Source organism: Struthio camelus, chromosome 1 (genome assembly GCF_040807025.1).
Source record: "Struthio camelus isolate bStrCam1 chromosome 1, bStrCam1.hap1, whole genome shotgun sequence".
Classification (NCBI taxonomy): domain Eukaryota; kingdom Metazoa; phylum Chordata; class Aves; order Struthioniformes; family Struthionidae; genus Struthio; species Struthio camelus.
In genome coordinates, this window is record NC_090942.1 from 62,753,449 (window position 1) to 62,777,252 (window position 23,804).

The 23,804-nt window shown below is 40.9% G+C and overlaps 1 protein-coding gene across 7 annotated transcripts in view; it reads left to right on the forward strand.

Moving 5' to 3' along the window:
• Nucleotides 1-23,804, forward strand: part of NT5DC3 (5'-nucleotidase domain containing 3) — a 46,813-nt gene that overhangs the window by 4,121 nt on the left and 18,888 nt on the right. For 2 of the 7 annotated variants that reach the window (XM_068944409.1, XM_068944417.1), the window contains exons 2-4: nt 2,056-2,168; nt 9,325-9,411; nt 22,661-22,845. In XM_068944409.1, coding sequence (XP_068800510.1) covers nt 9,375-9,411; nt 22,661-22,845 — 222 coding nt within the window. In that variant the 5' untranslated portion in view covers nt 2,056-2,168; nt 9,325-9,374. Of the gene's footprint in view, nt 1-2,055; nt 2,169-9,324; nt 9,412-13,163; nt 13,257-19,303; nt 19,507-22,660; nt 22,846-23,804 lie in introns of those variants that run through there. The other 5 variants (XM_068944402.1, XM_068944435.1, XM_068944395.1 and 2 more) reach the window with 3 other exon arrangements.

Genomic DNA, 23,804 nt, shown 5'->3' on the forward strand with positions numbered 1-23,804 from the left:
TTTTCCCAGTCATAATTTATGTAACCTATTAGGTATAGGTATATTTTCTGTATTCAGAACTCACATGAGTGCGGTATGAAAAAGGTAGGTGAAGTGGAATTTAGAGCTTGTGGTTCTTTGAATTATGCATATGTGAAAGAAAACAGTAAGCACAGAGTGTTTGTGTCCGACCTTGATGTTCAGATAGAAGACAACCTCTTCACTTTTTTCACTATAAATGCAGGCCTGTCAGCTTCCCTGATGTGGCTGTTTAGTAGATTTCTATTAGTTACAGTAGTCTCACCTCCTGCTTTTGACCTGGTTTTCCTGGGTTTCTGAAATTTGGCAGTTTGCGCAGCTGTATATCTGTGCAGCTCAGCCAGATAGCCGCTGAAGATCCATAGAGCTGCTCTTGCTATAACACTGAGTCTGACTCTTCCCAGAGTGTATCAGTAGCACGGAAGATCTGGACATCCCATGTCAGATCTATCACTTGTTGATGTGAGGATGTTAGCAAATCTGTAAAAACTCTTTTCAGAGAATAATAAGCATTAGAGAGTGGTATGAAATACCATTTTGATAGGGGGGAACACAGTCTGTGGGCTGTAGCAATCAACCTCCAGATGCGTTCAGCTTGCTATCTTCCTTACCCTGGAGGTGAACTGTAACAGCTAAGAGAAAGGAGAACGGTTGTCCTGGTAAAACTTTTGCTGTATGTGTTCATGACCCTATCAAAGGCAACAGCAACAGTTGTGAGAGAAGCAATGTTTTCCCTGAGCTCTGGCAGTGGACGATGGCAGTGGCTTGCTATTCAAAGAGCTGCTTGCTTGGCTGCAGCACGGGGTAGGAATCCTGGACCCAGTTAGGCATGAGCTCTCTTTTCAGCTCCCCATGTGCTAGTTCCCTCCTGGACTTTTTGACCTCTGCTAAAATAGGCTATAGATATGATAGATGCCTTCACATACGGTGCAGTCAGATGCAGAGTGGAAGGAAGGATATTATGAGTTACAACAGGACTACAAGATAAGAGATACTATGAAAATACCACATGCACAGAAATAGTTATTTGCTGCTAAGGTGGATTCCTTATTGTATTGATTTTAGATTAAAGATTGAAGGAAAAGGTAAGTTTATCTTGTGACTATCTGGAGACTGAGGTATTGGGAATTCACCTCTGATGGCCAACTGGGTGGGATCCTTTAGGCAGAAGCAACCAGGCGTTTCTGTTTTATCATATGACATTGGAGCAACTGTAGTAATTGCAATACAGTGTCTGTAATGTAACATTTCATTAGGTATCGTATGGAATATTTAGGTAACTCCTGAGCATGACCAAGTAGTCTGCAACCAGCAAAACTTGCTTGTGGATACACAGATTTTTCTTACTGATGACACTAAATTGGAATGTTGCTTTTTAATTGTTGCAACAACATCACTCCTCTTACTTTGCCTATTTTAGTTCTAGTCTCTGGAGGAACAATGAGGAGAAAAATAACCAAGTATATAACAGAGCTTTGGTACACTTAGGGACTAGATCCTGAAAAGTCCTAATTTGACATAGCGTCATTTATTTTATCTAAAGACTTGAGAAACTGGTTTTGGTTTATTTAAAAAAAAAATTTAAGTCTTAGTAGTAACTTTGGGTCAAATCCCTTATTTGCTTATGAAAAAGCCAATTAAGTCAGCAGAGGACTAGTGAGCTGAATAACGCAAACAGGAATTATTTGGGCTTTTATTGATTTGTGCTCCTCTTGTCCTTACGTTCTTGCCAGGGTATCCACAGTTGGCTGCTGTTGGAGACAAGGTACTAGACTGATCCAATGTGGCCATTATTAGGGTAATACATATGTTATATACAAGCTGCATTAACTTGAGTAACTTGAATACCTGAGGGCCTGCATTCAGTGGTTGTAGAATACAGTCAGAACCAGATCCACAAGGAGCCTTGGGCACCATAATGTTCAGTCAAATTAATCTTTCACTCTGCCTCACAAAAAATGGAACAACTGCAATGAAACATGTTGAAAGTTACAGATATTTTTTCAACCTTTTCTTCCTTGTCCCCACCATTTTTAGGTCGCCATTCAAGATGGCGAGGGATATGAAGGTCAAGCAGAGAATGAATTGAACTCAAGTTTCTCTTATCTTGGATTAACATTATAATCACTGAGTCACTGGATAAAGACAAGGTAAATGCTATGAATACCAGCTGTTTTTTGAGGGAGGGGAGCAGTCTCCACCTTTTTGGAAACCTGGTCTGCCAGATAAGCTCTTAGCTTGCTTTCTGGACTGAAATCTCTTAGGCATGAAAGATAGAAAGAGTTTGTTTGTTTGTTTGTTTGTTTGTTTGTTTGTTTTTTGTGACGGTCAGGAACGAGCTAGTTTCTCCATTATTTGACACACTACTTATTGTGTCACGTTTCGTGTTTGTTCATGAGTGTTCACAGTACCAGAAAGGAGACTTTCAGTGCTTAGGGAACTTTAAAATTAAAAAAATGAGGTGCTGACAGAGCTTCTGTGATTTAAAGGCTAGGCAACTGCTGGGACAGCATTCTGGAGACAGCAATTTTGGACCCGTATGTCTGAAGTGGGGACTAGATGGTTGTTAAACCTTTCAGTGGATTTAAGCTTCAGGAATTTCCAGAAGATCCAAAACACCTTGTAGGAGCTCGGTCTGAAATACTTTTCAGACACTACGCGCAGGAAACATTGCACTCATAAAAATATGTATGTCCCGTGAGTCTGATGAAAGATTCACTGATGTTAGGCAGGTTACTCATGTGATCAAAGTTGGTGTGGAGGACTGGGTGCAAGCCTGTTCCTTTAGCAAGCACTTTTGGGGTAAACGTTTCTTTTAACATTAAGACCGTTGTCCACAACACCATCAAAATAGCATTAGGAAAAAATCTTCCAAGGCATCTTTTGCCACTCTATTGTATTTTTTAGTATTAACCTATGTAAAAATGTTAAATACTGCCTTAAAAATCAGTGTCTTACTTTCATAATTTTTAATTTTTATTTCTGTTTTGCTCTAAGTTCAGTAGAAAGTGTTTGTTCTTCATTTATTATTTAGCTTGTAGTCTGCTCTATTCCATTCCTCCTGAAACTGATGATCACATTGCAGCTGGCCCTGTCAGTGCTAATTCAGTAACCTCTCTCTCTCTCTCTCTCTCTTTTTTTTTTTAATTATTGCTGAAGTCTTCAAGGTATTCCCTTGAGGTTTCCTACTGTGTATTCTTGTAATAGATGAACTGACAGAAAGGAATGGGTTTTAAAGAACCTAGCACAGAAGGCTTTCAAAATCTGTCAAGGTGAAGAATTATAACTAGAACACTGTACAGATGCGTTGTACAGATAAAATGACCATGTTTTGATCATTCTGCAAACCTTCCTCATTCTTTAAGTGCTAAAAACTCTGTAAGTTTCAGTATTACTGACCATCTGCACCTGCAGTAATATGCTCATAATCATATTGCTGTAGCTAAGAATAAAAAAAATGCATGACAAAGAGTATTACTTTTCTCAAGAGAGAAGCATTATTCCGATCTGTATTACTTTTCTCTACAGATAAGGTCAGAACTTGAAGCCATCAGTCCCAACAAGCACGCAAGCTGTAGCATTTGCTGCAAGCGCCCTCCTTCCACAACAGCTTCAGCCTTGGATTGTACTAATATATTTAGGGGGTCAACTCCAGCAGGGCATGCGCTTAAATTAAAAATCAACGAGCCCATTCATATCTTTGAAGTTAAGCGCATGCTTACATGCTATGCTGGATTGAGGCTTTAGTTTAGAAAAGGAGAGAAAAGATAAAATGGTCAAATTCTCTGTTGATGGAACAGGGCACATCTCCCTTAGCTTGAATGGAGTTTGTCTACACCTGCAGAGAATTTGGCTTGAAGCATGCATGGTATAAATAGTATCACTTCCGGTTCTTCCGCTCAGAACAGCAACTGCAGTCCTCCAACAACGGAAACACTATTTATAAGGAGGTGTCAAACCTTCAGCTGGTATAAGTCAGCATGGCTAGACTGAAGTTGGTGTAACTATATTAGCTCACAGCAGCTGAGGATCTCCTTGGTAGCATTATTATTTGCATAGTGTCACATAGATGTGTCAATATAGCCTACAGCTTGTTCACACAAGCTTAGCCAACTTTCTTATCACTCAGTGAATGTTAAAAGTTTTCAGTGTACAGCCCCTATCCGCAAAGGTCTGGTTACCATCTAGAGCTGAGCACGTCCTTGGGAAACACGGCTTCTGCAGGCTGGTGCTTGTGCTTTCTCAAGAGCTGAACTAGGAAGAGAGAAGCAGCTTTGAATAGAAGGCATTAATGTTTAAATAATATTTCTTTTTTCCTACCTGAAATAAGGGAGAGAATGACCAAAAGTCTCTGAGCACCTCGGGAAGTACCCGGAGCGGCAATGACTTCTGCTCTATTTGCTGCGTGATAGCTCACCCTAGTGGACTGGGAGGAGGCTTGTCTTTTAATAAATCACAAGGTATCGTGTCTTTGCATTCACGCAGCAAAGATTGGTTTAAATTGTTTGTTTCTATAACAGAAATACTTTACTGAGATGTTTTCTGTGGATTTCTGTTAACAATGGAAGCAGAATATTGCTTATACAGGGGGCTGAATAACTGAGAACTATACAGAGTGCTTTATGTGTTCATCTCTATAAGACATGTCAAGATTAGAAAGAGCTGTTTCTCAGGTGTATTTTTTCCAACTATTCTTTACATATATAGGTGCGTATACATATGTTTAAAATAAATATTTCTCTAACTCTTTTTATTAGGGAAAAGATTTTTCGTGGTTACGCTGATAATTGCCACCTCCTTGCAAATTTATCATGACTTCTTTTTCTTGTGTCCGAGAGAGAGAGAGAGAGTCTTTGCAATACTGCCAGTGCCAATTATTTGTGCCAGGAAAAACTGTCTTAATTCCTCTAGTCAGAGACATCGTAAGTAAACTGCAATAGCCAGTGAACTCTGGACCTGTTGAATGTAAAGAGTGCTAGGGTCTCAGCTGGGGACACAATTTATTTGTGAGCTCTGGCTCTTGCTTCTTGTTAGATCAAAGATAGTAGCTGGAAAATAGGTGGAAAAAGGATGTCAATTAACAATTTTTCTCAAGATAAGGCAAAATATTTTCTTTCATGATTCACATTGTGAAATCCAGGTCTATATCAATGCAAAATCTGCATACCGATTATATTTAAATATATTTTAAAAGAAAGGAAGCTATTCTTATTGGGACTGCCAAATGTATTTTAAGGATGAAACATCCATTTTTAACTTGACACATTTGGAATGATACATCCTAGGGACTAATGCAGAATACAGTTGAGAGGCAGGCTTGAAAATTGATTTCCATTCTACAAAAGTACACGCTCATTAGCTTTTAAACGTTGTAGACTATTTTAAAGAGCTACATCCCAGTGTGAGGGAAACTGCCAACAATCCCATATTTTTAGTGCAATGAGATTCTAAAAAATATTACAGCAATTTTGCTGGAAAGTGATTCATACAGGAATGACACTAAACAGTATCTTTAAAACTGCTAATGGTAATTGAGTTCCCCTGTCAGCTCCTGTCTTGCTAGGGATGAAAAGCTAGGCAGCAGCTGTTATGCTCCAGGTCAGGCAGCAGCAGCCAGGTCAGCTGGAAGCCAAGGGTGATGGCAAGGCAGCGGCCTCCTTGACAAGTACCAAACCAAGAATAGGTTGTCTGGTGATGGTAACCAGGTTTGGCCAGCAGTCCTGCGACTACTAGACAACTCTGTAGAGACCAGGCAGGACTGTGGTCAAGCTGGGAAGTGGCATTGGCCAGGCCAGGCGTACTTAGAGCATGAGCCAGGCAGTCACCAAGAGCACGGGCCTGAGCTTCAATGCAGCTCCTAAGCCTAGGGGTGGAGGGTGAAGGGGTGGAGGCCCGAGATCAGGCTCCTCACAGCAATTTCTCACAGTTTAGCTCTTTTTGCAGAAGTCTGATTCAGGTTACCACAGCTGTGTGATATCAAAGCATATCATGGACACAGGCAGCTAAAGCTTTAACAGTAGAGGAGAAAAAGGTTGTAGAGAAGGGTTAGGCAGAAGAATAGATCCTGTTAGTCTGCTTAGGGCCCTGCCTCTAAGAAGGTATTTTCTGCTTTGAGTTGGTTGGTGAAGAGATACCCTAGCTTTTGAATGCTTTAAATATGTAGGCAAATATGAAATATCTGTCCTCTTATGGGTGCTATAATGTGAATTTAAGAAAGTCCAGTGAGGCCTTGTACTTTCATCACTACAGAAATGCCATAGAGTGTGAGCAGGTTGGTAAGTGAACTACAGGTTAATATAACGAAAAAGAAATGTCATATTTGTCAGGACAAAACTGTTTCCAGAGTATGTGATTTACTTTTTTATTTTTTATTTTTTCCCCCTTGGTGAGTTTGGTTTTTCTTTCTAAATACATTGGTCACACTACTTCTTTTCAGCTTTCTTCTGTCATGTTAGACCATCCTTCCTATTTCTGGGCTATTTGTGTATTTAATTATTGCATACAAAGTGGAATGGACTTAAGAGGGGTGAGTGAGAATACTCAGAATTCTATGTGTCCAGCTCTTTTTCTTAGGTGCTTTTAGTCAGGCTCTTTTCAGCCACTGTAAGTGCTAACTCAATTGCCTGTGTTCTGTGTCTCTTGGTTTATGAGTCTTTCATCCTTAGCCGCCTTACTACGCGTTGGGAACTTTTCACCCTTCAAGAAACGTGCCTATTTCATTTGGTGGCAAGACTGCTGAAAACTGTTCTCTTGCCAGCTTGTGAGTTCTTCCACAGATCTAATCCAAGGATTGTCCCCCTCCAGAATAGCCTGCAGGATGAAATGTTTAATAGGAGAAAGAGTGCATCTCCAAAGAGAAATAGTATTGGTAGGAGGAGAGTGTCAAAACCAAGTGATGAGCTGGCTGCACAAGCCTAGCTATGGGCTACAATGCTGCTTAGAGTATAACTGTGTCGTATAAAAATTAAAAAAGGTTTAAGTCTGTTGTTTTTGTAAGCCATCTTATTTGGTTCTGTCTGAGAAAGACAAGCTTCTTTTTAGAAACTGCTTAGAAAGGTAGCAAGGTGACATGCAGTTGTAACTCTCAGTCATTCTTTCACCTAGTAAAAATCATGTTGCTTTCAGAACTGCTGTGGGAGATGAAAAAATTGTGCGGCTCTCCTTAGAGTCCCAGGTAATTGTCAGCAATCTGATACTAATAGATGCTACAACAAAGCTACTACAACTCTGTGTTATTCATCCAGAGCTATGGTATGGACTTGGAGGGTTGAACGTAAAGAAATAGTTTTGGGAGTTTCATAGAACCAGTATGATTTTTTTCCTATTCACTCTGCTAGTATCCCACAGGTAACAGATTATGAGAATACCTGTAGGAATGATAATATTCAAGAGAGTGGTCAGTAATAAAGTTTAGGTAAAGGGAAAATCAAGCTCTTAGAACTGACTGAACGCTACATAAGATAAAATGCTGTTAACCCGGAGTTAGGTTCATTAAAGCTAAGGGGAAGAAAAGAAAAAATGAGTCTCTTGCATTTGTTTTGTATCCTTCCAAAAGACAGGAGTAGTAAAAAGAGAGAAAGATGCTGAAATCTGTTGTAACAGCTTTGTACCAAATGACCCAGAAGTTCTGCAGCTACAAGACCTAGATATTGTTAAAGCTGCAAATACCTTTTGCCGTGAGTCTTTATTAAAAGCAATGATAAATATACCATTGTTTTACATAAGCTGAAAGCTAGCCAGGAGAATACTGTGGATGTTATGCTGCCTTTAGCAATCCTATCAAACTAGTCAGGCCTTTAAAAGGAACGGCAGTAGATTTTGGAGAGAGAATGTGTCTATGGTCTTAGTTTTTTTTTTTTTCTTTTTTTCTGACTAACTTGTATTTTAAGAATAATGTGTTAATAGGTTATAAGAGATTTTAATATTCATCTTGGTGCAAGATTAAAAAAAAAAACTTGTTATATTCATTTAGATACGTTAATAGACATGCAGTTCTTTTCAAAGAACTCACTGCTCAATAGCACATATAGAAACAAATTTTAAGCCAGACTTCAAATTCAACAGTTCCTTTATTTATCTGTATTTTTAAGTGAGAGCTGCTAAGCATTGAACAGTCCTGAAAACCTGGCCTGCAGTGGTTAATTCATGGCCTGTTCACACTGAAATACAGGCAAAACTAGTGTTGATTTCAAATGTGCGTGATCAAGCCTACCAAGTTTTATTTCATCTTTTTGTCACTTAAAGATGTATGTTTCTCTGTAATGACAGTTTTCTATCATAGTTTAATTGCTGTTCTGTATGTTGTTACCCTGGTACTGAATTTTCCTAACCTCCAAAACGCACAAGAAGTTTTGTATCTCTTCCAGTTTTTGCAAAATTGTTCTGGAGATGCGAAGATACTGTCAGGTGTTTGCAGCAAATAGATTTGAATAAGAGATTCTTGAACTGTAGAGACCCTGAAGTAAGGGGAGGGGTTCCCTAGGTGGGGTGAATTGCCACTGGTTTTAGGGAATGATGGTGTTCTTTGCTGGCAGGCTTTTTACAAAAATGTTCATAGTCTTTATTTCACATAAGATGCACTATGAGCTTGCCAGATGGCACAGTGACATACTGGATAGTTGTAATACCATCCGCTCTGTGCAATTCTTATCAGTAAGAAGATCCCAGAATAATCAGGCTGATTGGCTTTATGGTGCTCTTGTACGCTAATTACAGTATATAACTCTCCTTGCCATGTTTGGCCAGCAGATGGATTTGGACATCATGCTGTTTGCCAAGTCCACGTTCTCACAGGCTACAGAATGACCTGGCAAGGATTGCCGTCACTGATGGCATTTGTACTGAGCTGCTGTGAGATAGTTGTCATTAACTCAGCAATCGTGCAATAAGGTCTACAATGTATGGTTCAGTTCCTTAGGATGTTGAGATTTCTTGGCTGGGTGCCTGATGATTAACATGGCCAGAAAATGGAGAATAAAGGCTAACACGTATTTAATTTCATATTAGAAAATATACAGAATACAAAAAAATGCTGTAAACTAATTGTCTGTTTACTCTTTGTGAAATGAAGTAGTCGGAGTCCTTTGTCCAATAAAACTGATTATAGGGTTCAGAAAACTACTTTGATTGCAAATTGAAGCTATGCTAATTTTAACTGAAAGATCACTGGAGGTGCAGCATAAAGTGCCTGTAAATTTTTGTCACTTAGTAACACTGGAGGAAAAGCTATGAAAAAAAAAAGTCGTACTTTATTAATATATATGTGCTTTCACTGACTTTTCTCTTTGAACGTCATTCACTATTTAGATACCGGTATTTTATCGTTATGCCCTGGCAAGACAGAGTGGCTGTGTCCTATGCTCCTTGAACTTCTGTCCATGAAGACTTATCCAAGTGAGTAACTTTATGTGCAAAGAGTGGTCTAAAGCTTCAAGGAGACTGCTGAGTCAAATACACACATAAATCTTCACAGGTTCCAGACCCAGTGTAGTTATGCTGAAGACAGTTACAAATTCAGTATAACCACAGTACAATGTGATGTGATGGATTTTGTGGAAAGGATGCACAGCCCTGCCCGTTTGAAAGGAGAGCCGTGTAGGGGGTGGTTGGACCGAGGCATGGTATTCCGTGGGGCTCCAGCGCTCTATTGAGTGCTGTATCTGATCTCATCCTCTGCAAAACCATGAGAGTTTTAACTGAGGTTCCTCCTTTCCACCTGTCAGCATGAATTACGTTGTGACGGCATGTTTTTCATTTGGGACAAGATATGATTTTTATGCCAAAATGCGTAAGATTTTAAAATAATTTAATTACAATGGAGAATTCTATCTTAGGGCATATTTTAAAAACAAGATGTGTTTACACAGTTGTCATTATCTGTTAATGGATTTGATTGTGGTTATCATGTTAAACTTACTGTTATGTTACTAGATTGCACTTAAAACAACAATAACAAAATGCGGTTATACTGCGCTGTCTAACAAGTACGTTTTACTGGCATCATTGGGGTTAAAAAGGAACAAACAGAAGCACTGATCTGCGTGTGGGGGATGTGTGTTGCTTTCTGTCTACCCTCTCCCCAACTCAGGGGGGGAAAGTAGTTTGTTTCAAACGCAATCAGTCAAATTAGACTTGAAATTAACACAAAAGCTTTTAATGCAAAGAATATTACAATCAATTTAATTTGGAATAAATTAAAATTATTGTAACGAAATGGGACTAGAAGGCTCAGAGAAGAATCAAAATTATGAATGAATGAATTCTTATCTGCAGTTATGCTAAGACTTTGAAAAGGTTGCACAAGTATAACCAAGCAGTGTGAACACTTACTGTGGTATGAGTTCATGTTTTGCTCTGGGACAGAGCAAATATCCTCTAGATTACAGGGTAAACTGAAATAAAACATTCTTAAGCAAACATAATAATTTTATACCTCTTTAATTATAGCATCTGAAAACTGAATGAAGTTAAACCAGTGCAATTTTCCCAGGGAAATGAGGTTTGAGATCGCCGTACGTTTCTCTGTGAGGGAGTACGTTAAAATGGGCAAAATGCAATTTATGCCTGCTTTAAATCCAGCAGTGTAAAATGTCTTTGGTTTTCCTTGCATAAGTTTTCCCTTTTGTTTATTATTCAAATTTTGTTTATGCTAATAACATAATCTATACTGTCATGCCTGACTAGTTAGTATTAGAGCTTGAAGGTATTCATATTTTTCAGGTGAACTGTTATATAATTTGATGGTGACGTATGGATTTTCAAAGCAAGAACAATGGATGTTGGAGGAGGCTACCAGAAATCAACAATTAATTGCTACTGATCTATAGGATAAGATTTTTCCAAAGCCTCCAGAGGCAAGCAGAAAATATTTTCAGATATTTGATATAATATGTACATAAAGATTAGACCACTTGAACTCTACTGCCAGCTCTGCCACTAATGTGCTCTTTTACTGTGGATAAGTAAAATAACCTTCATTTCTCTTTTAGTGCACAAGTCTTTAAAACGCACATAAACCTTGTTCATCTTATTTTTGCAGTGTAAGTAGTGACATTTCGCAAAGCGCTTTGAGATCCCCTGGTGAAAGGCATCACAGAAGCAGAAAGTATTGTGACTGTTACTGCTGTTACTTTTATCTAGCTGCCTTTCAAACAGCACAAGCTACGACAATACTGTACAGACAGGTAGGGTAGACTGGAGTTCATGCAACGTATCTGTTACTTTACCGAAAACTTAACTTGCGCTAGTATTATTTATGGTAATAGGAAAAGAAGAAAAATTAGACTTTAGCAGCTTATTGAATTGATAGAGGGCAGAATTTCACTTATTTTCAAGAAGTGAAATGTAATTACATGATTGCCTCACCTAAATTGTCTATAAATGATTTTTTTAATATTTAAAGACTTCTAAAAAGACTATGAAACTTAAATAAAGATTTCAGTAAGTACTCTTTTTCACGATTGACAGCTGTTCATTTTTGCCAAGCTCTTCAAGTTTGTAGTTGGTGTTCTCTCCACATAGCTAGGTGAATGAAAAAGACCTATGTGCCTGATCCCTTGGTTATCCGGGGAATCCTGCCAGCTGATGGTGTAGCTTCTTGTTTCTCACCTTTTCGTAAATGCATTGAAAACTGGGTTATAGGATGAGTGTTTACTGAGCTCTGGTCAGGTATTGCAGGAACAACAGCAGTCCAGCTCAGTCTCATGGCATGAATGTTTTATGTTGTGCTGTTAATAAAGTCAGTTGCGTACAGGGGGATTTTCTAGTGACAGACAGCCTAGATAGCAATGTCCACAACAACGTCCACAACGTCTTTTTTCTGCAGCCCTGAGATGAGGCATGCCCTGGGAAATTCTTTCCTAGCTCCTGTGCTGCCATTGTAGCTCCTTGGCGGCCACCTTTGGAGAGTGAAAGAGCAGTTTCAGAAATAAATGTTTTAACTGGAGTGGAGGACGGTCTGGCCCATGTTCGCTTTGTCCTTGCAGTCCAGAAATGCTCTCTGCTCTCTTTGAGCTATTCCAGTTCAGACTGGTGTAATGTAGAGATGTGTGAGCTAGCTTTCCATTAAATCTCTCGGTACCAGAAGCTGTTTGGTGTAACAGGATGAAGTTCTGTATAGGCTAATTGACTCTGCCCAGAGGCAGATACTCTGAATTATTAGCTAGGGGCAGAATAAATTAGCCCATAGGAATTCTGGGCTGCTGTGGCTAGATTAGTTTTCAGATGACTGAGAGGCAGTCCACGTACTGAAGACTAAGCAACCAATTTTTTGCTAGATGTATACGGGCCGTGCTCCTTCTGGAATGTCATTAGACTAGGGCATGCTCCCTGGCGTTATTACGTGACAGAGCCAGAGGCACTATGTGGTGCAGAAACATACCCCATCCGCAAGTCATGCGGGGGGGGGGGGTGAAAAAACACCTGCATCAAGTCGTGACCTGGTGCAAAAGCTGAATTCAACAATGTTTTCCTGCTGCTGTGCTGGGAATGAGTTGCCAGGTCAATATAAGTGGGGACAGAAGATCCTATGTCCTAGTGTAAAGCAAGATAAAAGATTAACCCATATCTTGACTTTTGCAGGAGCATAGGTATAACTGGAATTTTGGGACTGCCCTGGCTAAGTCAAGGATATATTGCACTTTGGCCAGATGTTTAGGATGTGTTTGCACTGCGAAATTCAATAGGATGTTGTTTCATGGCACAGAGCAGAGCCAAGTGGGCTTGTCTTAGTTCTGGATATGTTTAGGACTGTTAAACTAGCCTGTGCAAGCCTAGGGAAACTAGTTGAGTGCAGTGCTGGACAGATATGCCTAGGATGTGACCCGTCTTCCTTCCAGACAGTTTGGAAATCTCTTTACTGTGTTTCTTTGTATTTCCTGCTCCACTGTTAATTTAGGTAGAGAAAGCCTCAGTCTTTCTGCTTTGCCAGCATAGGCATATTCTTAGTTGGTAACTTCTGCACAAATCTTTGCCGCCTTATGGTGCGCGTTCTTCAGCTGGAGTTGAGACGTTACCTTAATCTCAATGCATTGTGAGGCCAAATAGCTAGAATGCAACTGGAAAAAAACTATTATTTTGAGATCTGATTATAAAATACTTCAAGGCTGCTTATGTTTACTTTGCAGGGTCAGACTTCCTTTAGACCAGACGCTGGACAGGCGTTCACCCGTCAAGTATCGGGGAGTGCGTGCTATTCTGAACAGTGCTAGCAAAGAATTATGGGCTCACTAATTAATCTGGTATGTTTGCTCCTAAGTGGATATATGCTTTGTCACTGCCATTTAATAAAATCCAGTTCAATGAACCTTCCATTTTATATCTTTCTGTCGGTATAAAGTTAGACTGCAAAGCTAGGAAGTCAGGCAAATGAACAAGTAGTTATCAAGCTTATGTCTTTATTTAGGCCTACTTGATGTTTTCAGGTCTGATTTTTCAGGCTGTTCCCAAAACCACCAATTTCCTGTGGCATTTTGAATCCTGTAAGAACATGTTTACAGTCTCAACAAGTTGTTAGAATGTCTGATGTAATGGCTGGAATATTGCACCAAAATTCAGATGGCAAAGTGACTGGATGGTACAACTGTTCCACTTTGGTTACCAGGAAATCTCATAACTTGTTTGGATTAAATTTTTTTGTTTGGGGTGTTTGGGAAATACTCACCAGGCAGACCAAATGGTCAGATTCTCCTTTACCCAGTCATTTTTTTCAGGCTAGTTTGGTATGTCATGAATAGTGAAAGAGAACTTGCAAAAATATATCCCCCAAAGTGCTTTTTTCCAAAAGGAAAATATCAACTTGTAATAACCTCTGTTTTGCTTAGGTCTTAAGTCATCAGTTCTACGCTGCGTACAAATGATTAAAATACAGGATGTACTAAGTCGTTCTGACTGCAGTTAGAAATCAACACGATGACAGCCTGAGCTGTATCTTCTCTTAAGTAGATAATAATTTACATTATATTTAGCACTATAGCTTAATCATCGTTTACAGAATGATTCTACAATAGCATTTCTTCCAAAGCAGCAATTGTTGCTGTATACTGTTGTTCAGCATATTTCCTTGAAGGATCGTCCATATAGTTAGATAAATGAGTGTAAAATCAGGTGCCAAAATCATAAAGGGGGGGGGGGAACCTTGGAAAAAATAATTAAAACACTTATTGTTGAAATAGATGTTGTGAGAAATAGTGGTGGTAATCATAGCACTGTACACAAGTGACAAACTGAGATTTGAATGGACATAAAGGACTGAAATCAGGCTTGACAGATACTTATATATTGTTTTCCTTCATTCTTAATCAGAACAGTAGTTTGTATAGATATAAACATATACTAAGTCTCCTCGAGCTGAAGTATTGAAAGAATATGAATTAGAAGGCTAATTTATCTGAACTCTGAAATTCAATTGGCGTGTTGGTATCAGTTTCCCCAAAGCTCTTACCGTTCACAACAGCAGTGCAAAGACAAGAATCTTCATAAAGTGAGTTATATGGGAAGGCGCAAGGTCCAAAAGAACAGGCTAAGGGGGTAGGGGCGTGTGGGGGGGAATTGAGTTGGTGTAAGACTACTGTAAAGTACTCCAGTGCTGCTGCTCTGAGTAGCTTGTATTTAAGTTTTTTTTCCTGAATCGAGACTTAAATTTGAAGACTATTACAAAGTACAAAACTAAGGAAGGGGTAAGGTAGGTTTCCACACAGAAATTTTTGTTGAGGGGACAGGTACTGACAAGCTAAAGAGACAGTGACAGGATGCTGTTTCAAAGAGGACTCATATTGGTAATGGCTGAAAACTGTTAGGAGCGTCTAATGGTTCTGTGGTCTTTGAAGCAAAATATTGTTTATAAATGCACTTAGGAAGACTTATGTAAAATGATAACACATAAAGATGGAGAAAATAACATTCCTCAAACTTTTACAGCAGTAAGATGGACTTTTGATTGTTTTACAAGAGAGCGTTTCTGTGTAATTTTTGCTCAATCTCTGCTCAGTCCAAGGTCATTCATCTCTCTAATAAATCACTATCTGATACAATCTGTCAGCTGTTTTTATTGCTTACAAACCTGTTCTACTTGGAATGTTATACCACAGCAACTTGACTAAGACATTGTCAACATTCCTGTCATTGCATTTTAATTTGAATGTATGGGATCTAAATGAATTGCAGAATCTGTTAGCAGAATCTTGCATTTTACTTGAAGACTCTACTAGCTGATTAGAAATCTCTCCTGCAGTTACTTGAGTATAAGTGTGTCTTTATTAAGCAAGCAATTTTTGAGGTGCTGAGTGCTCTTGGTAATCACAGAAGTGAGTAGGAGCTGACAGTGCTGAGCAGACCGCAGGGAGTTTTGCGCAGGGAGTTTTGCGCAGGGAGTTTCCCCTGTGTGAACAAAACCAGGAAAAGAAAAGAAATTACATAGTGGTTTAATTATAGATCTAATTTGTAATGCATGCTACATGTGAAACATTTAACAGGCTCTCAGAGGCGTTTTACATATGAATGTACAGAGATCACATGGTATCTATATCCTGATCCTTCGACAGTATTAATAGAATTGGTGTTTGTCAACTCAGGATAGTATGCGTCCTCTGTTTGAATTATTCCCAGTCACAAAATTCAGTCAAAATTAAAATGTTTAACTTACAGAATTTCCTTTAAAAGAAATAAACGTTTATACTTTATCTCCACTTTACACCCTATATAACCCCCCAGGCCCTAAATAGCAGGATGTCAGATATAAGTCATGCCTTTTTATGAATTGCTTGCTATCTCTTGCTCTCTCCATGCAGTAAGCCAACCCTTTCAGATTCTTCCTTGAAGAATAAGGAAGCTCTTTCAAGGAAAGAGCTTTTGCGAAGCTCTTTATACTGTGTTTTATTTTTATTTTTTTTCATTGCTACCGGCCATACCTAAACACCTTTCTCTTTCAGTTTGTACCAGGTAAATGTCACAGGTGTAGTCAATTCTGAAAATGCCAGGTGGGGTGGGATTCTATTTGTTTGCACTGTACAGTATGGGATTTTTGTGTGTACTGTGTCATCCTACTGCTAGGGTCACTTGGATTTACCTGATTAGGAAGCCACATTTAAAATTACATTAGCCTTTAGGATTATGACATTTCATTTTAAGTGCAATTTTAGAAAAAAATGTTTTAGGTTGATTTTCCTCTTAGTTCTATATATCACAATCTGTCTAAATTAAAAAAGATTTAATTTTTGGAAGGAGGACTGTATCCTCATTATCTTCTGTAGGCATACATGGAAATTCCTTTTGTCTATCCATGCCAGTTTATATTACCACATTTTTTCTAATATTTGAGTCATTACTCTGAGCCCAGTAGACAAGGGACAGTGTGGCCCAGAGCTGTTTAACAACTTATTTTTAAACACCAATATCTCATGTTTTATTTCCTTCTCTAGTCTTTCTGGTAACACCTAGGGATTACCTTCATTTGATTTTTTTGTGAATAACCATTGGCCTTAACAGATCTTCATTCAAAAGCCAAACACTCTATGAAGTTTGCACTGGCTAGCAGAATTACATAAAAACGTTTTTTTTTCCTTTTAATTTACATCACATAAAATACATCAAGCATATGCTAGCATTACAAAAGCAGGTTGTCTAAAAGGCAGAATGAATGATCTTTGAAAACTCTGGGACAAAACACTCGGGCACACACATCTTTTTTTTTTTTTTTTTTTTTTTTTAACGGAAGGTTAGTCCTGGCTACCTGGGGAGCAAACTGCAGACTCTCTGCAGCAAAAACAGGTTTCTAGCCAGATCAATAGTGGTTTTCATATCTGGGGCCCAGTTTTTCACCCTATCATACACATGCGTGCAGGGGAAACAAAAATACTATCGTTATAATTTGACCGCATACAAAAACATGAACGACCATGAAAGTTCAAGGCCTTCACTCACTGGGTGAGTGACACCTCATATTATAGAGCACTGCATTGTCTTTATCCAGACTGCTATTAGAAATAAGTTTTCTAACCTTAATGCAGGTATCTCAGTGAGGGAACGTATATCCATGGATCTGCACTGTTCTCTTTATCGCTCAGGTCAAAACAGCTACACCTCCATTGACTGATGAAAACAACTTTTCTGTTACTGCTCTTTTTTATTATTCAGAGCAATTCCTGTAACCTTTCTTTGGGAATGGCTCACCTACCAACATGGTTATTGTTCACAATATTTGTATTCTTAGTACTTGGAGACCCGTTTGGGCTCCCTTGCTGTGTTCAGTAGAACAATGTGCCTTTCTGTATTAATTTCAATTGAATTGCACCTGGGGTTAATTAGCCCATAGTCCAGAGTGAAGCACTTGTCCAGTCCTATTGCATTTTTATTTTGTTAAAGGTGATTAATTGGGAGTTGGGGTGACAAGAAAGCCTACAATGCCCTAAAACCATGCCATGAATCTGGAATGATTTTTCACCGAGTCTCCTAATTTCACAGGGAGCTTGATGTCTTTGTTCTCGTTTCACATGGAATCACATGGAAAGCCTTGACAGTAAAAGGTACACGGGAGTCTTCATTTTCTCCCCCAGGGAGCTGTAGCAAGAGATTTCTGGAAAAAGTTTGCTCTCACTAGAATGATCAGAGAGAGCAAGTACCAGTCATCTGAAATTCTCTGTGAAGACTTCTCTCTTCTTGCCTTGTGTATCTCTTGTAAACGTTGAGCATCTTGTTTTTCCCTTGCTTCCAGAATTTATCTTGAGGGATTTGTAATAACATATACCAGAACTGCATACTGCAATGACAGTCTAAAGATAACAGAGGAGCAGGAGATCAGTGGCTTTAAAAGTTGTATCTGGTCTCCCGAAGTAAAAAAAGGTCTGGTAAGTCCACAGGGTTTCAAATTTTCAGCAATCACAATTGTAATGTCAACCAGAAAGTAGACTTAGGTGGGAAGGATAAAGCATGTAGCTGTCCACTGACAAAAAGTGTTATAATCCAAGATTGATTTTTTTTTCCTTTTAGTTGTTGTGTTTTTGCCTATAAAAGTGGGTGACTTTTTTTTTTTACAAGAGAATGCTCAGATGAATACTTCTGTATGGTCTCCTTTAGATTTGCATAGGACTGCTAACGTTTAGAGATGCATAGGGGAGGAAAGGCTGAATAACTTTCAGACATAAGTGACAATAAGGTATGTGGAACTTGTTTCAGTATAAGAACAAGCTATGTTTGATGTATACTGCATTTGAAAAAGACTATTGGTAAGAAGGTTTGAGTGCAATAGAAATTCTGCCTATGGAGCTGTAATCTCCACTGAGGAAGTGGTCTGGTCTTTGTCCTTTGCGTATCATCTTGCATCCTTTTTACCATACTTTATTAATACTTGTTGAGCTCTCAGAAGGCCACTATTCCTGTTCAGGCTCTACAGACCTGCATGGGAAGCGCTTCACAGGGAGCTGGGGGCCTCAAAACAGCTCTTAGGTCTTTCTGAGGGTTTAACGGTATTATTAAAAATATCAACGCGTAGTATAAATATCCAGCTAGTATGTTGAGCTGAATTTGATCAGTGATCTGTCGAAGCAGGGGCATATAGCACTTCTCGGGCTTCTAAACCGGCTGGAAAAGTACTTTATTTTTAATTGTGGAGGTGGTGTTCATGAGGAAGGCCTCCCATCCGGTTGCCGGCAGCCCTGCGGCGCCGTGCAGACCCGAAGCGGGCGTACACCCTTGGTGGGTACCTGCTTGCCAGGCCGCTCCCTTTCATCTCCCGCCACGACAGGCACCTTGGGCGGGTGGCGATCAAAGGCGACCGCGGCTCGCGGAGAGCGACGGAAAGTTGCTTCCCACCTCGGCGAGGGCGAAGCCGAGGGCCGGGCTTTCAGGCGAGGGGCCGACAGGGCGCCCCCCGCCCCGGGGCTCGGCCTGCGGCCCCCAGCACTGCCCGGCCGCTTTGCCCCCTTCAGCAAACCGGTTTCAGGTGTATTTTCCCTCCCCCCACCTCGAGAAACGACCGTTTTTGGCGTCGATTAAAGCGGCAGCGGGGGTCGTTTCTGCTTAGCCACCCACCTGGGAGCCGGCCGGGCTGCGTCGACGGCGCAGGTGCAGGGGAGGAGGCGCTCCGCTCCGCCCCGCGCAGCCGCTGCGGCGGGCAGGGACCGGCCGGGGCGCCCCGTGCGGCGCCGCCACCTGCGGGGCGGGTCGGGGCGGCGGGCGGCTCCCCTGGGCCGCGGCTTTGCTCGGGGGGCGCCCGGCGCCGCCGCCACCGCCCCCGGCCCGCCCCGCCGGGGCGGGGCCCGAGGAAGTGACTTCAGCCCGCGGCGGCGGCGGCGGCGGGGAGCGGAGCGGAGCGGAGCATGGCAGCGGCGGCAGCGCGGTGCCTGCGGGCGAGCGGGCGGCGGGCGGGAGCCTCCAGGGTCGCCGCCGCCTACTGCACCGTGGCGCAGCAGCAGCAGCGGCGGCAGCCGCCGCCGCCGCCCGACATGAAGAGCTACCTGTGGTCGCGCTACCGCGAGGCCAAGCGGGCGAGCAAGGGTGAGCGCGGCGGGGGGATGCGGGGGAGGGGGCGCGTGGCGGGCGGGCAGGAGCCGTTAGGGCGGCTCGCGCGGCGGAGCAACGGCCGCGGCGGTCGGCCTCGCTGTGCGGTGACCCGGCCCCGGCCTGTCGCCGAGTGCGTCCCGAGTAAAAGCCGCACGTGTTGGGAAAGCGGGGAAAAAGCCGATTTAAAAAAAAAAGGCGACCCGGGGAGGCAGCCGTCCCCGAAGCTGAGACAGCGGCGCAGCTGTAGCCGCCGGCTCTGCTTTCTTTGCCTGCAGGGCCGTTAGACCGCTTTGACATCCTGACGCGCGGGACGCGGTGCCGGGGGGGGGTGGGGTGGGGGTAGTGCCTGGCTCCGGGCGGGCTCCTGAGAGCGAAGCGGCGGTGGTAACGCCGCCCTGCCCTTCAGCCGGGCTGGGCAAAAAGTCAGGGGCCCGGACGGCGTCCGTCACGCCGGTGCCTCGTTCGTGCAGAAGTAACTTAGCCCGCGCCGAGACCGAAAGCGGCTGCTGTTTGATTCGCGCCTGGCAGGCCGTGGAAGTTGCCACCCGAAAGCTGGCTCTTTCCGCTCGCTTGCTTCTGTCCTTACCGCCAAGGCAGCGTAGCACCAACTTGCGCGGTATACCTGCTGTCCTTAGAGAGCCGCCAGAGAAGGAGAGGGTGTGTGTCCCGTAGCGGCAGTACGCGCTGGATAATACTTTCACCTTGTACGTTTTGGCCTCCTTTTAAAGTGCGTTTTATGTCATCTCGCAACCTGAGGTTCTTGGGCGTGAGCCAGGGCTTCAGTGTGCTGGTAGTGTGCAAGCATAAAACAGTGTGACGGCGTTTCACAAATGAAATAAGATAGATGAAATTTTCTTGCCGTGTGGAAGACCTCAGAAGAGTCCTTTTAGGCTTTGGAGAGTGGGATGAGGGAAAGGGAGAGGAGAGAGAAAAAGCCTTTTATTTTGAATTTTTGTTTCTTTTCTTGTTTTTGGAACTAACTTTTTTTTTCCCCAAACCACACCCAAACAATACTTCAGACGGAAGTTAGAACATAGTTTCTTAATATTAAGAGAAATCAAGTTCCGTGAGTGCGTTAGAGAAAGAAGAGACAAGCGTTCATAGGATAATTCAGAATATTTTTGTTGGTTACAGCCTGACCCCCAAAGTGGGCTCAAACATCTGACGTTTCATTTTGTTATAGTGTTAAGATGACAAACCTGTCCTGATTTGTGACCTAAGGATTACAGCACTTGGGATGCTGTCCGCCAGCCAAAATGTTTAATAGCTACAGTTTGTTTATACTCTCTCTTGTTTTCAGGCAGCCGTTAAGTCATTTTATTTATGTGGAATGTCTTTGTTGAATCAACGTTTATTTTAAAACTAGACTACACAACTGACACTTGAAAAAATGTTTGAAGTGCGATATAAAAATGAGTATTGTAACATGATTTTGGTAGTTCATCTAAAACTTAAGATGATGACTTCTTGCAGTTAATTAAATTGTTAATGGTCCTTTTTATAGAATACGAGTATTTGCCTTAATAGTAGTGTGTCAAATTGCATTTGGTTATTTCCATTACCTCAAAGGAGCGCTATATCTACCTATTGTATTACCCGAAGCAGTATCTGGCAAGAGTAGAAGCTATTGGTTCGATTGAGCTTATTTTGCTAAATCTTCTGAAATGATTGTTTATGATGCAGCTTTTCCTGTCAGCTGAAGCGTAATAAACATCTGGGATCTCTTTCAGTGAAAGAGATGCTGAACTTAATTTGAAACTAGAAATTTGACCCATTGAGCTTACTATTCTCTTTCTCACTTTTTTTTTTTTAAATTAAAAAAAAATGTATATGCATCTGATAAAACTGGGTGGTTTCAGATTGCCATCTTCTGTTGGGCATCTCTGTAAATTTCTTAGTATTGCATCTGCTGGTCAATGGTGCAGCAATCTAATTAAGATACTGCTTTTACAGGAGAAATGTTCTTTCCCTTTCTATGAATAGGCCAGAGTTTTGAAAATGGAACGTTATCTTTCTAGACGATCTTGAGTACCCAGACCTACCTGCCTGTTGAGATTGTTTCCTCCCACGGTGGAGCGTGTTGTATATTTGTCCTTAGAGCTAAAGGTGTTGAGATACACTTGATTGCTTTCTTCTAGGCTTACGTGTGGAAAGTAACACAGGAAAGAATGTTCCCTTTAAAATTACCCTTCCAAGTACAGATTTAAGAAGGCTGGATCGGAAGATCATAACTGTAAATCAGAGAAAGATAGTGTATGGGAAGGAAAGGAAGGAGAACTTCCTCATATTTTATGATTTCAGGAAGGTGACCATTAGCCCCCTGATGTTACTCTTCCAAGTTTTCTAAACAAGAAATACAAACATTTTTAATACTGGTGCTGATGTTGGTCCTAAAATTACTAAATATATTATGATTATATATAAATGATCTCAGTTTCTGAATATACAGTTTAAATAGAAATACCAGAAGAAATACACCTTTAAAAATGTAAGTAATTTAGGCAGATTAGATGCACATGTGTGTAGACAATAAGCAGAATATTTTCAGTTTCCTGATTTTCCAGGAGGTTGATAGGCATAGTAATGCGTATGTAACTTTTTTCGAAAGTATAGTAATCATTTAAATTTTACTTGAGTTGAAATTGAACAGCATGATAACCTGGAAGTGGTTGAGCAAAGGAAATGGAAACAAAAAACTCTGTTCTGCCGCTTCCGATTCAGGCACAGAAGCTGGCCCAAGTAATGGGAGGAGAAGACAAGGCTACTAGAATAATTAGAAAAAAACCCTCCAAAGCTCATTGCAAAAAGCAGAAAAAAAAGTGTGTTAATGGAGTTAGCAAAAATGCATATGTTTGACCTAGGGTTCTCTGTTAAGCATGATTCTGAAATGTATATTCTCTTACTTCAACTGTTCAAACAGAAGTATGCTTTAAATAAAAGCTGTGGGTCACCAAGACAAATTAGGGGCAACATTTTCAATAGCATCAGATTGTTAAACGTTGGCTGGTATGGTTAGTGTGAATCAATGTGATGGTTTCCATCAACATTTATCTATGTTTAGAAGTTGCTAATGGATTTCTATTTATTTATTATTTAAACTGTAAGGCTGGCATAACCCTTTTTTTTTTTTTTCTTTCCCTGTTCCCAGAGTTAGTTCCTTCAATTATGAGTAACATGCTGAATCCTGATGCTATTTTTTCAAACAATGAAATGAGCCTGTCAGACATTGAAATCTATGGCTTTGATTATGACTACACCTTGGTCTTCTATTCTAAACATCTACACACACTGATCTTCAATGCCGCACGAGATCTTCTCATTAACGAGCACCGGGTAAGTAAAATGAAGGAAATAACAATAAACATTTATGAATAAAGAGTATAAGGAGTAATTTCTAGCTGAGAGGGTCTTAGCTTATCTTTTCACGGCTTAGTCCTGGCTTAGCTCCCTTGTGGCACGTTTTGTGCAACAGCTACGTGGTTTATTGTCAGCTGTAGTTTTGAGCAGAACAGTCTGGCAATTGTTAAGGAACAGTGTGTTTTAATTTTTTTGTTTTGTTTTGTTTTTTACCTAACTGCCTATTATTGGAGTCACCCTGATATATAAGAAGCTTCAAGGTTGGTGGTACTCTGTTGTATGCATTGCTGTGAGTGCAATGATTAATTTCCATATGGAATATTTTTAGCCTAACTTCTTAAGGAGATGAAGGGTATTTGATTGTGCTGTGTGCCTCTCAGGTGCTGTATGTGCTTTGGGCATCTCGGCTGAGTTACCTAGAGGGGCAGAGTTGGCAAGGGCCTTCAGTGGCTGGGTCCAAGAGAGAGTCCTAAATAAGCGTTCAGCTCTGCAGTCCCCTGAGGGGAGCACTAACCTGTTGCCTGGCCAAGTTGCATGTTTGTACCGGTGACCAGTCGACCTCCAAGTAGCTTGGAACTGGTTACTGTACAGTTTAGGGATGTGAGAAGTTACTATGTGTCAGGAAGCGGGGAGGGAGATGAGTGATTTCAGGGGATGTGGGGGAAACTGAAGGGATTGCAGGGAAAGAGACTGAAGAAAACGTGGAGGTTAATGCACTACAGGAATTGTAGAATAGTAAAAAACAAAAATCCATAGACTAGCTTAACTAACTAAATCAATTCAATTACTTTTGTATTTTGCACAACCTGAATGTGAATGGGTGGTGTTACTCTACTTTCATGTTTCAATCCAAAGGTTAAGAGCTATATATAAACATCTATAAATATCTCTGGAAGAGCAAACAAAACTTCATGGGCAATGCAAGCATACACAAC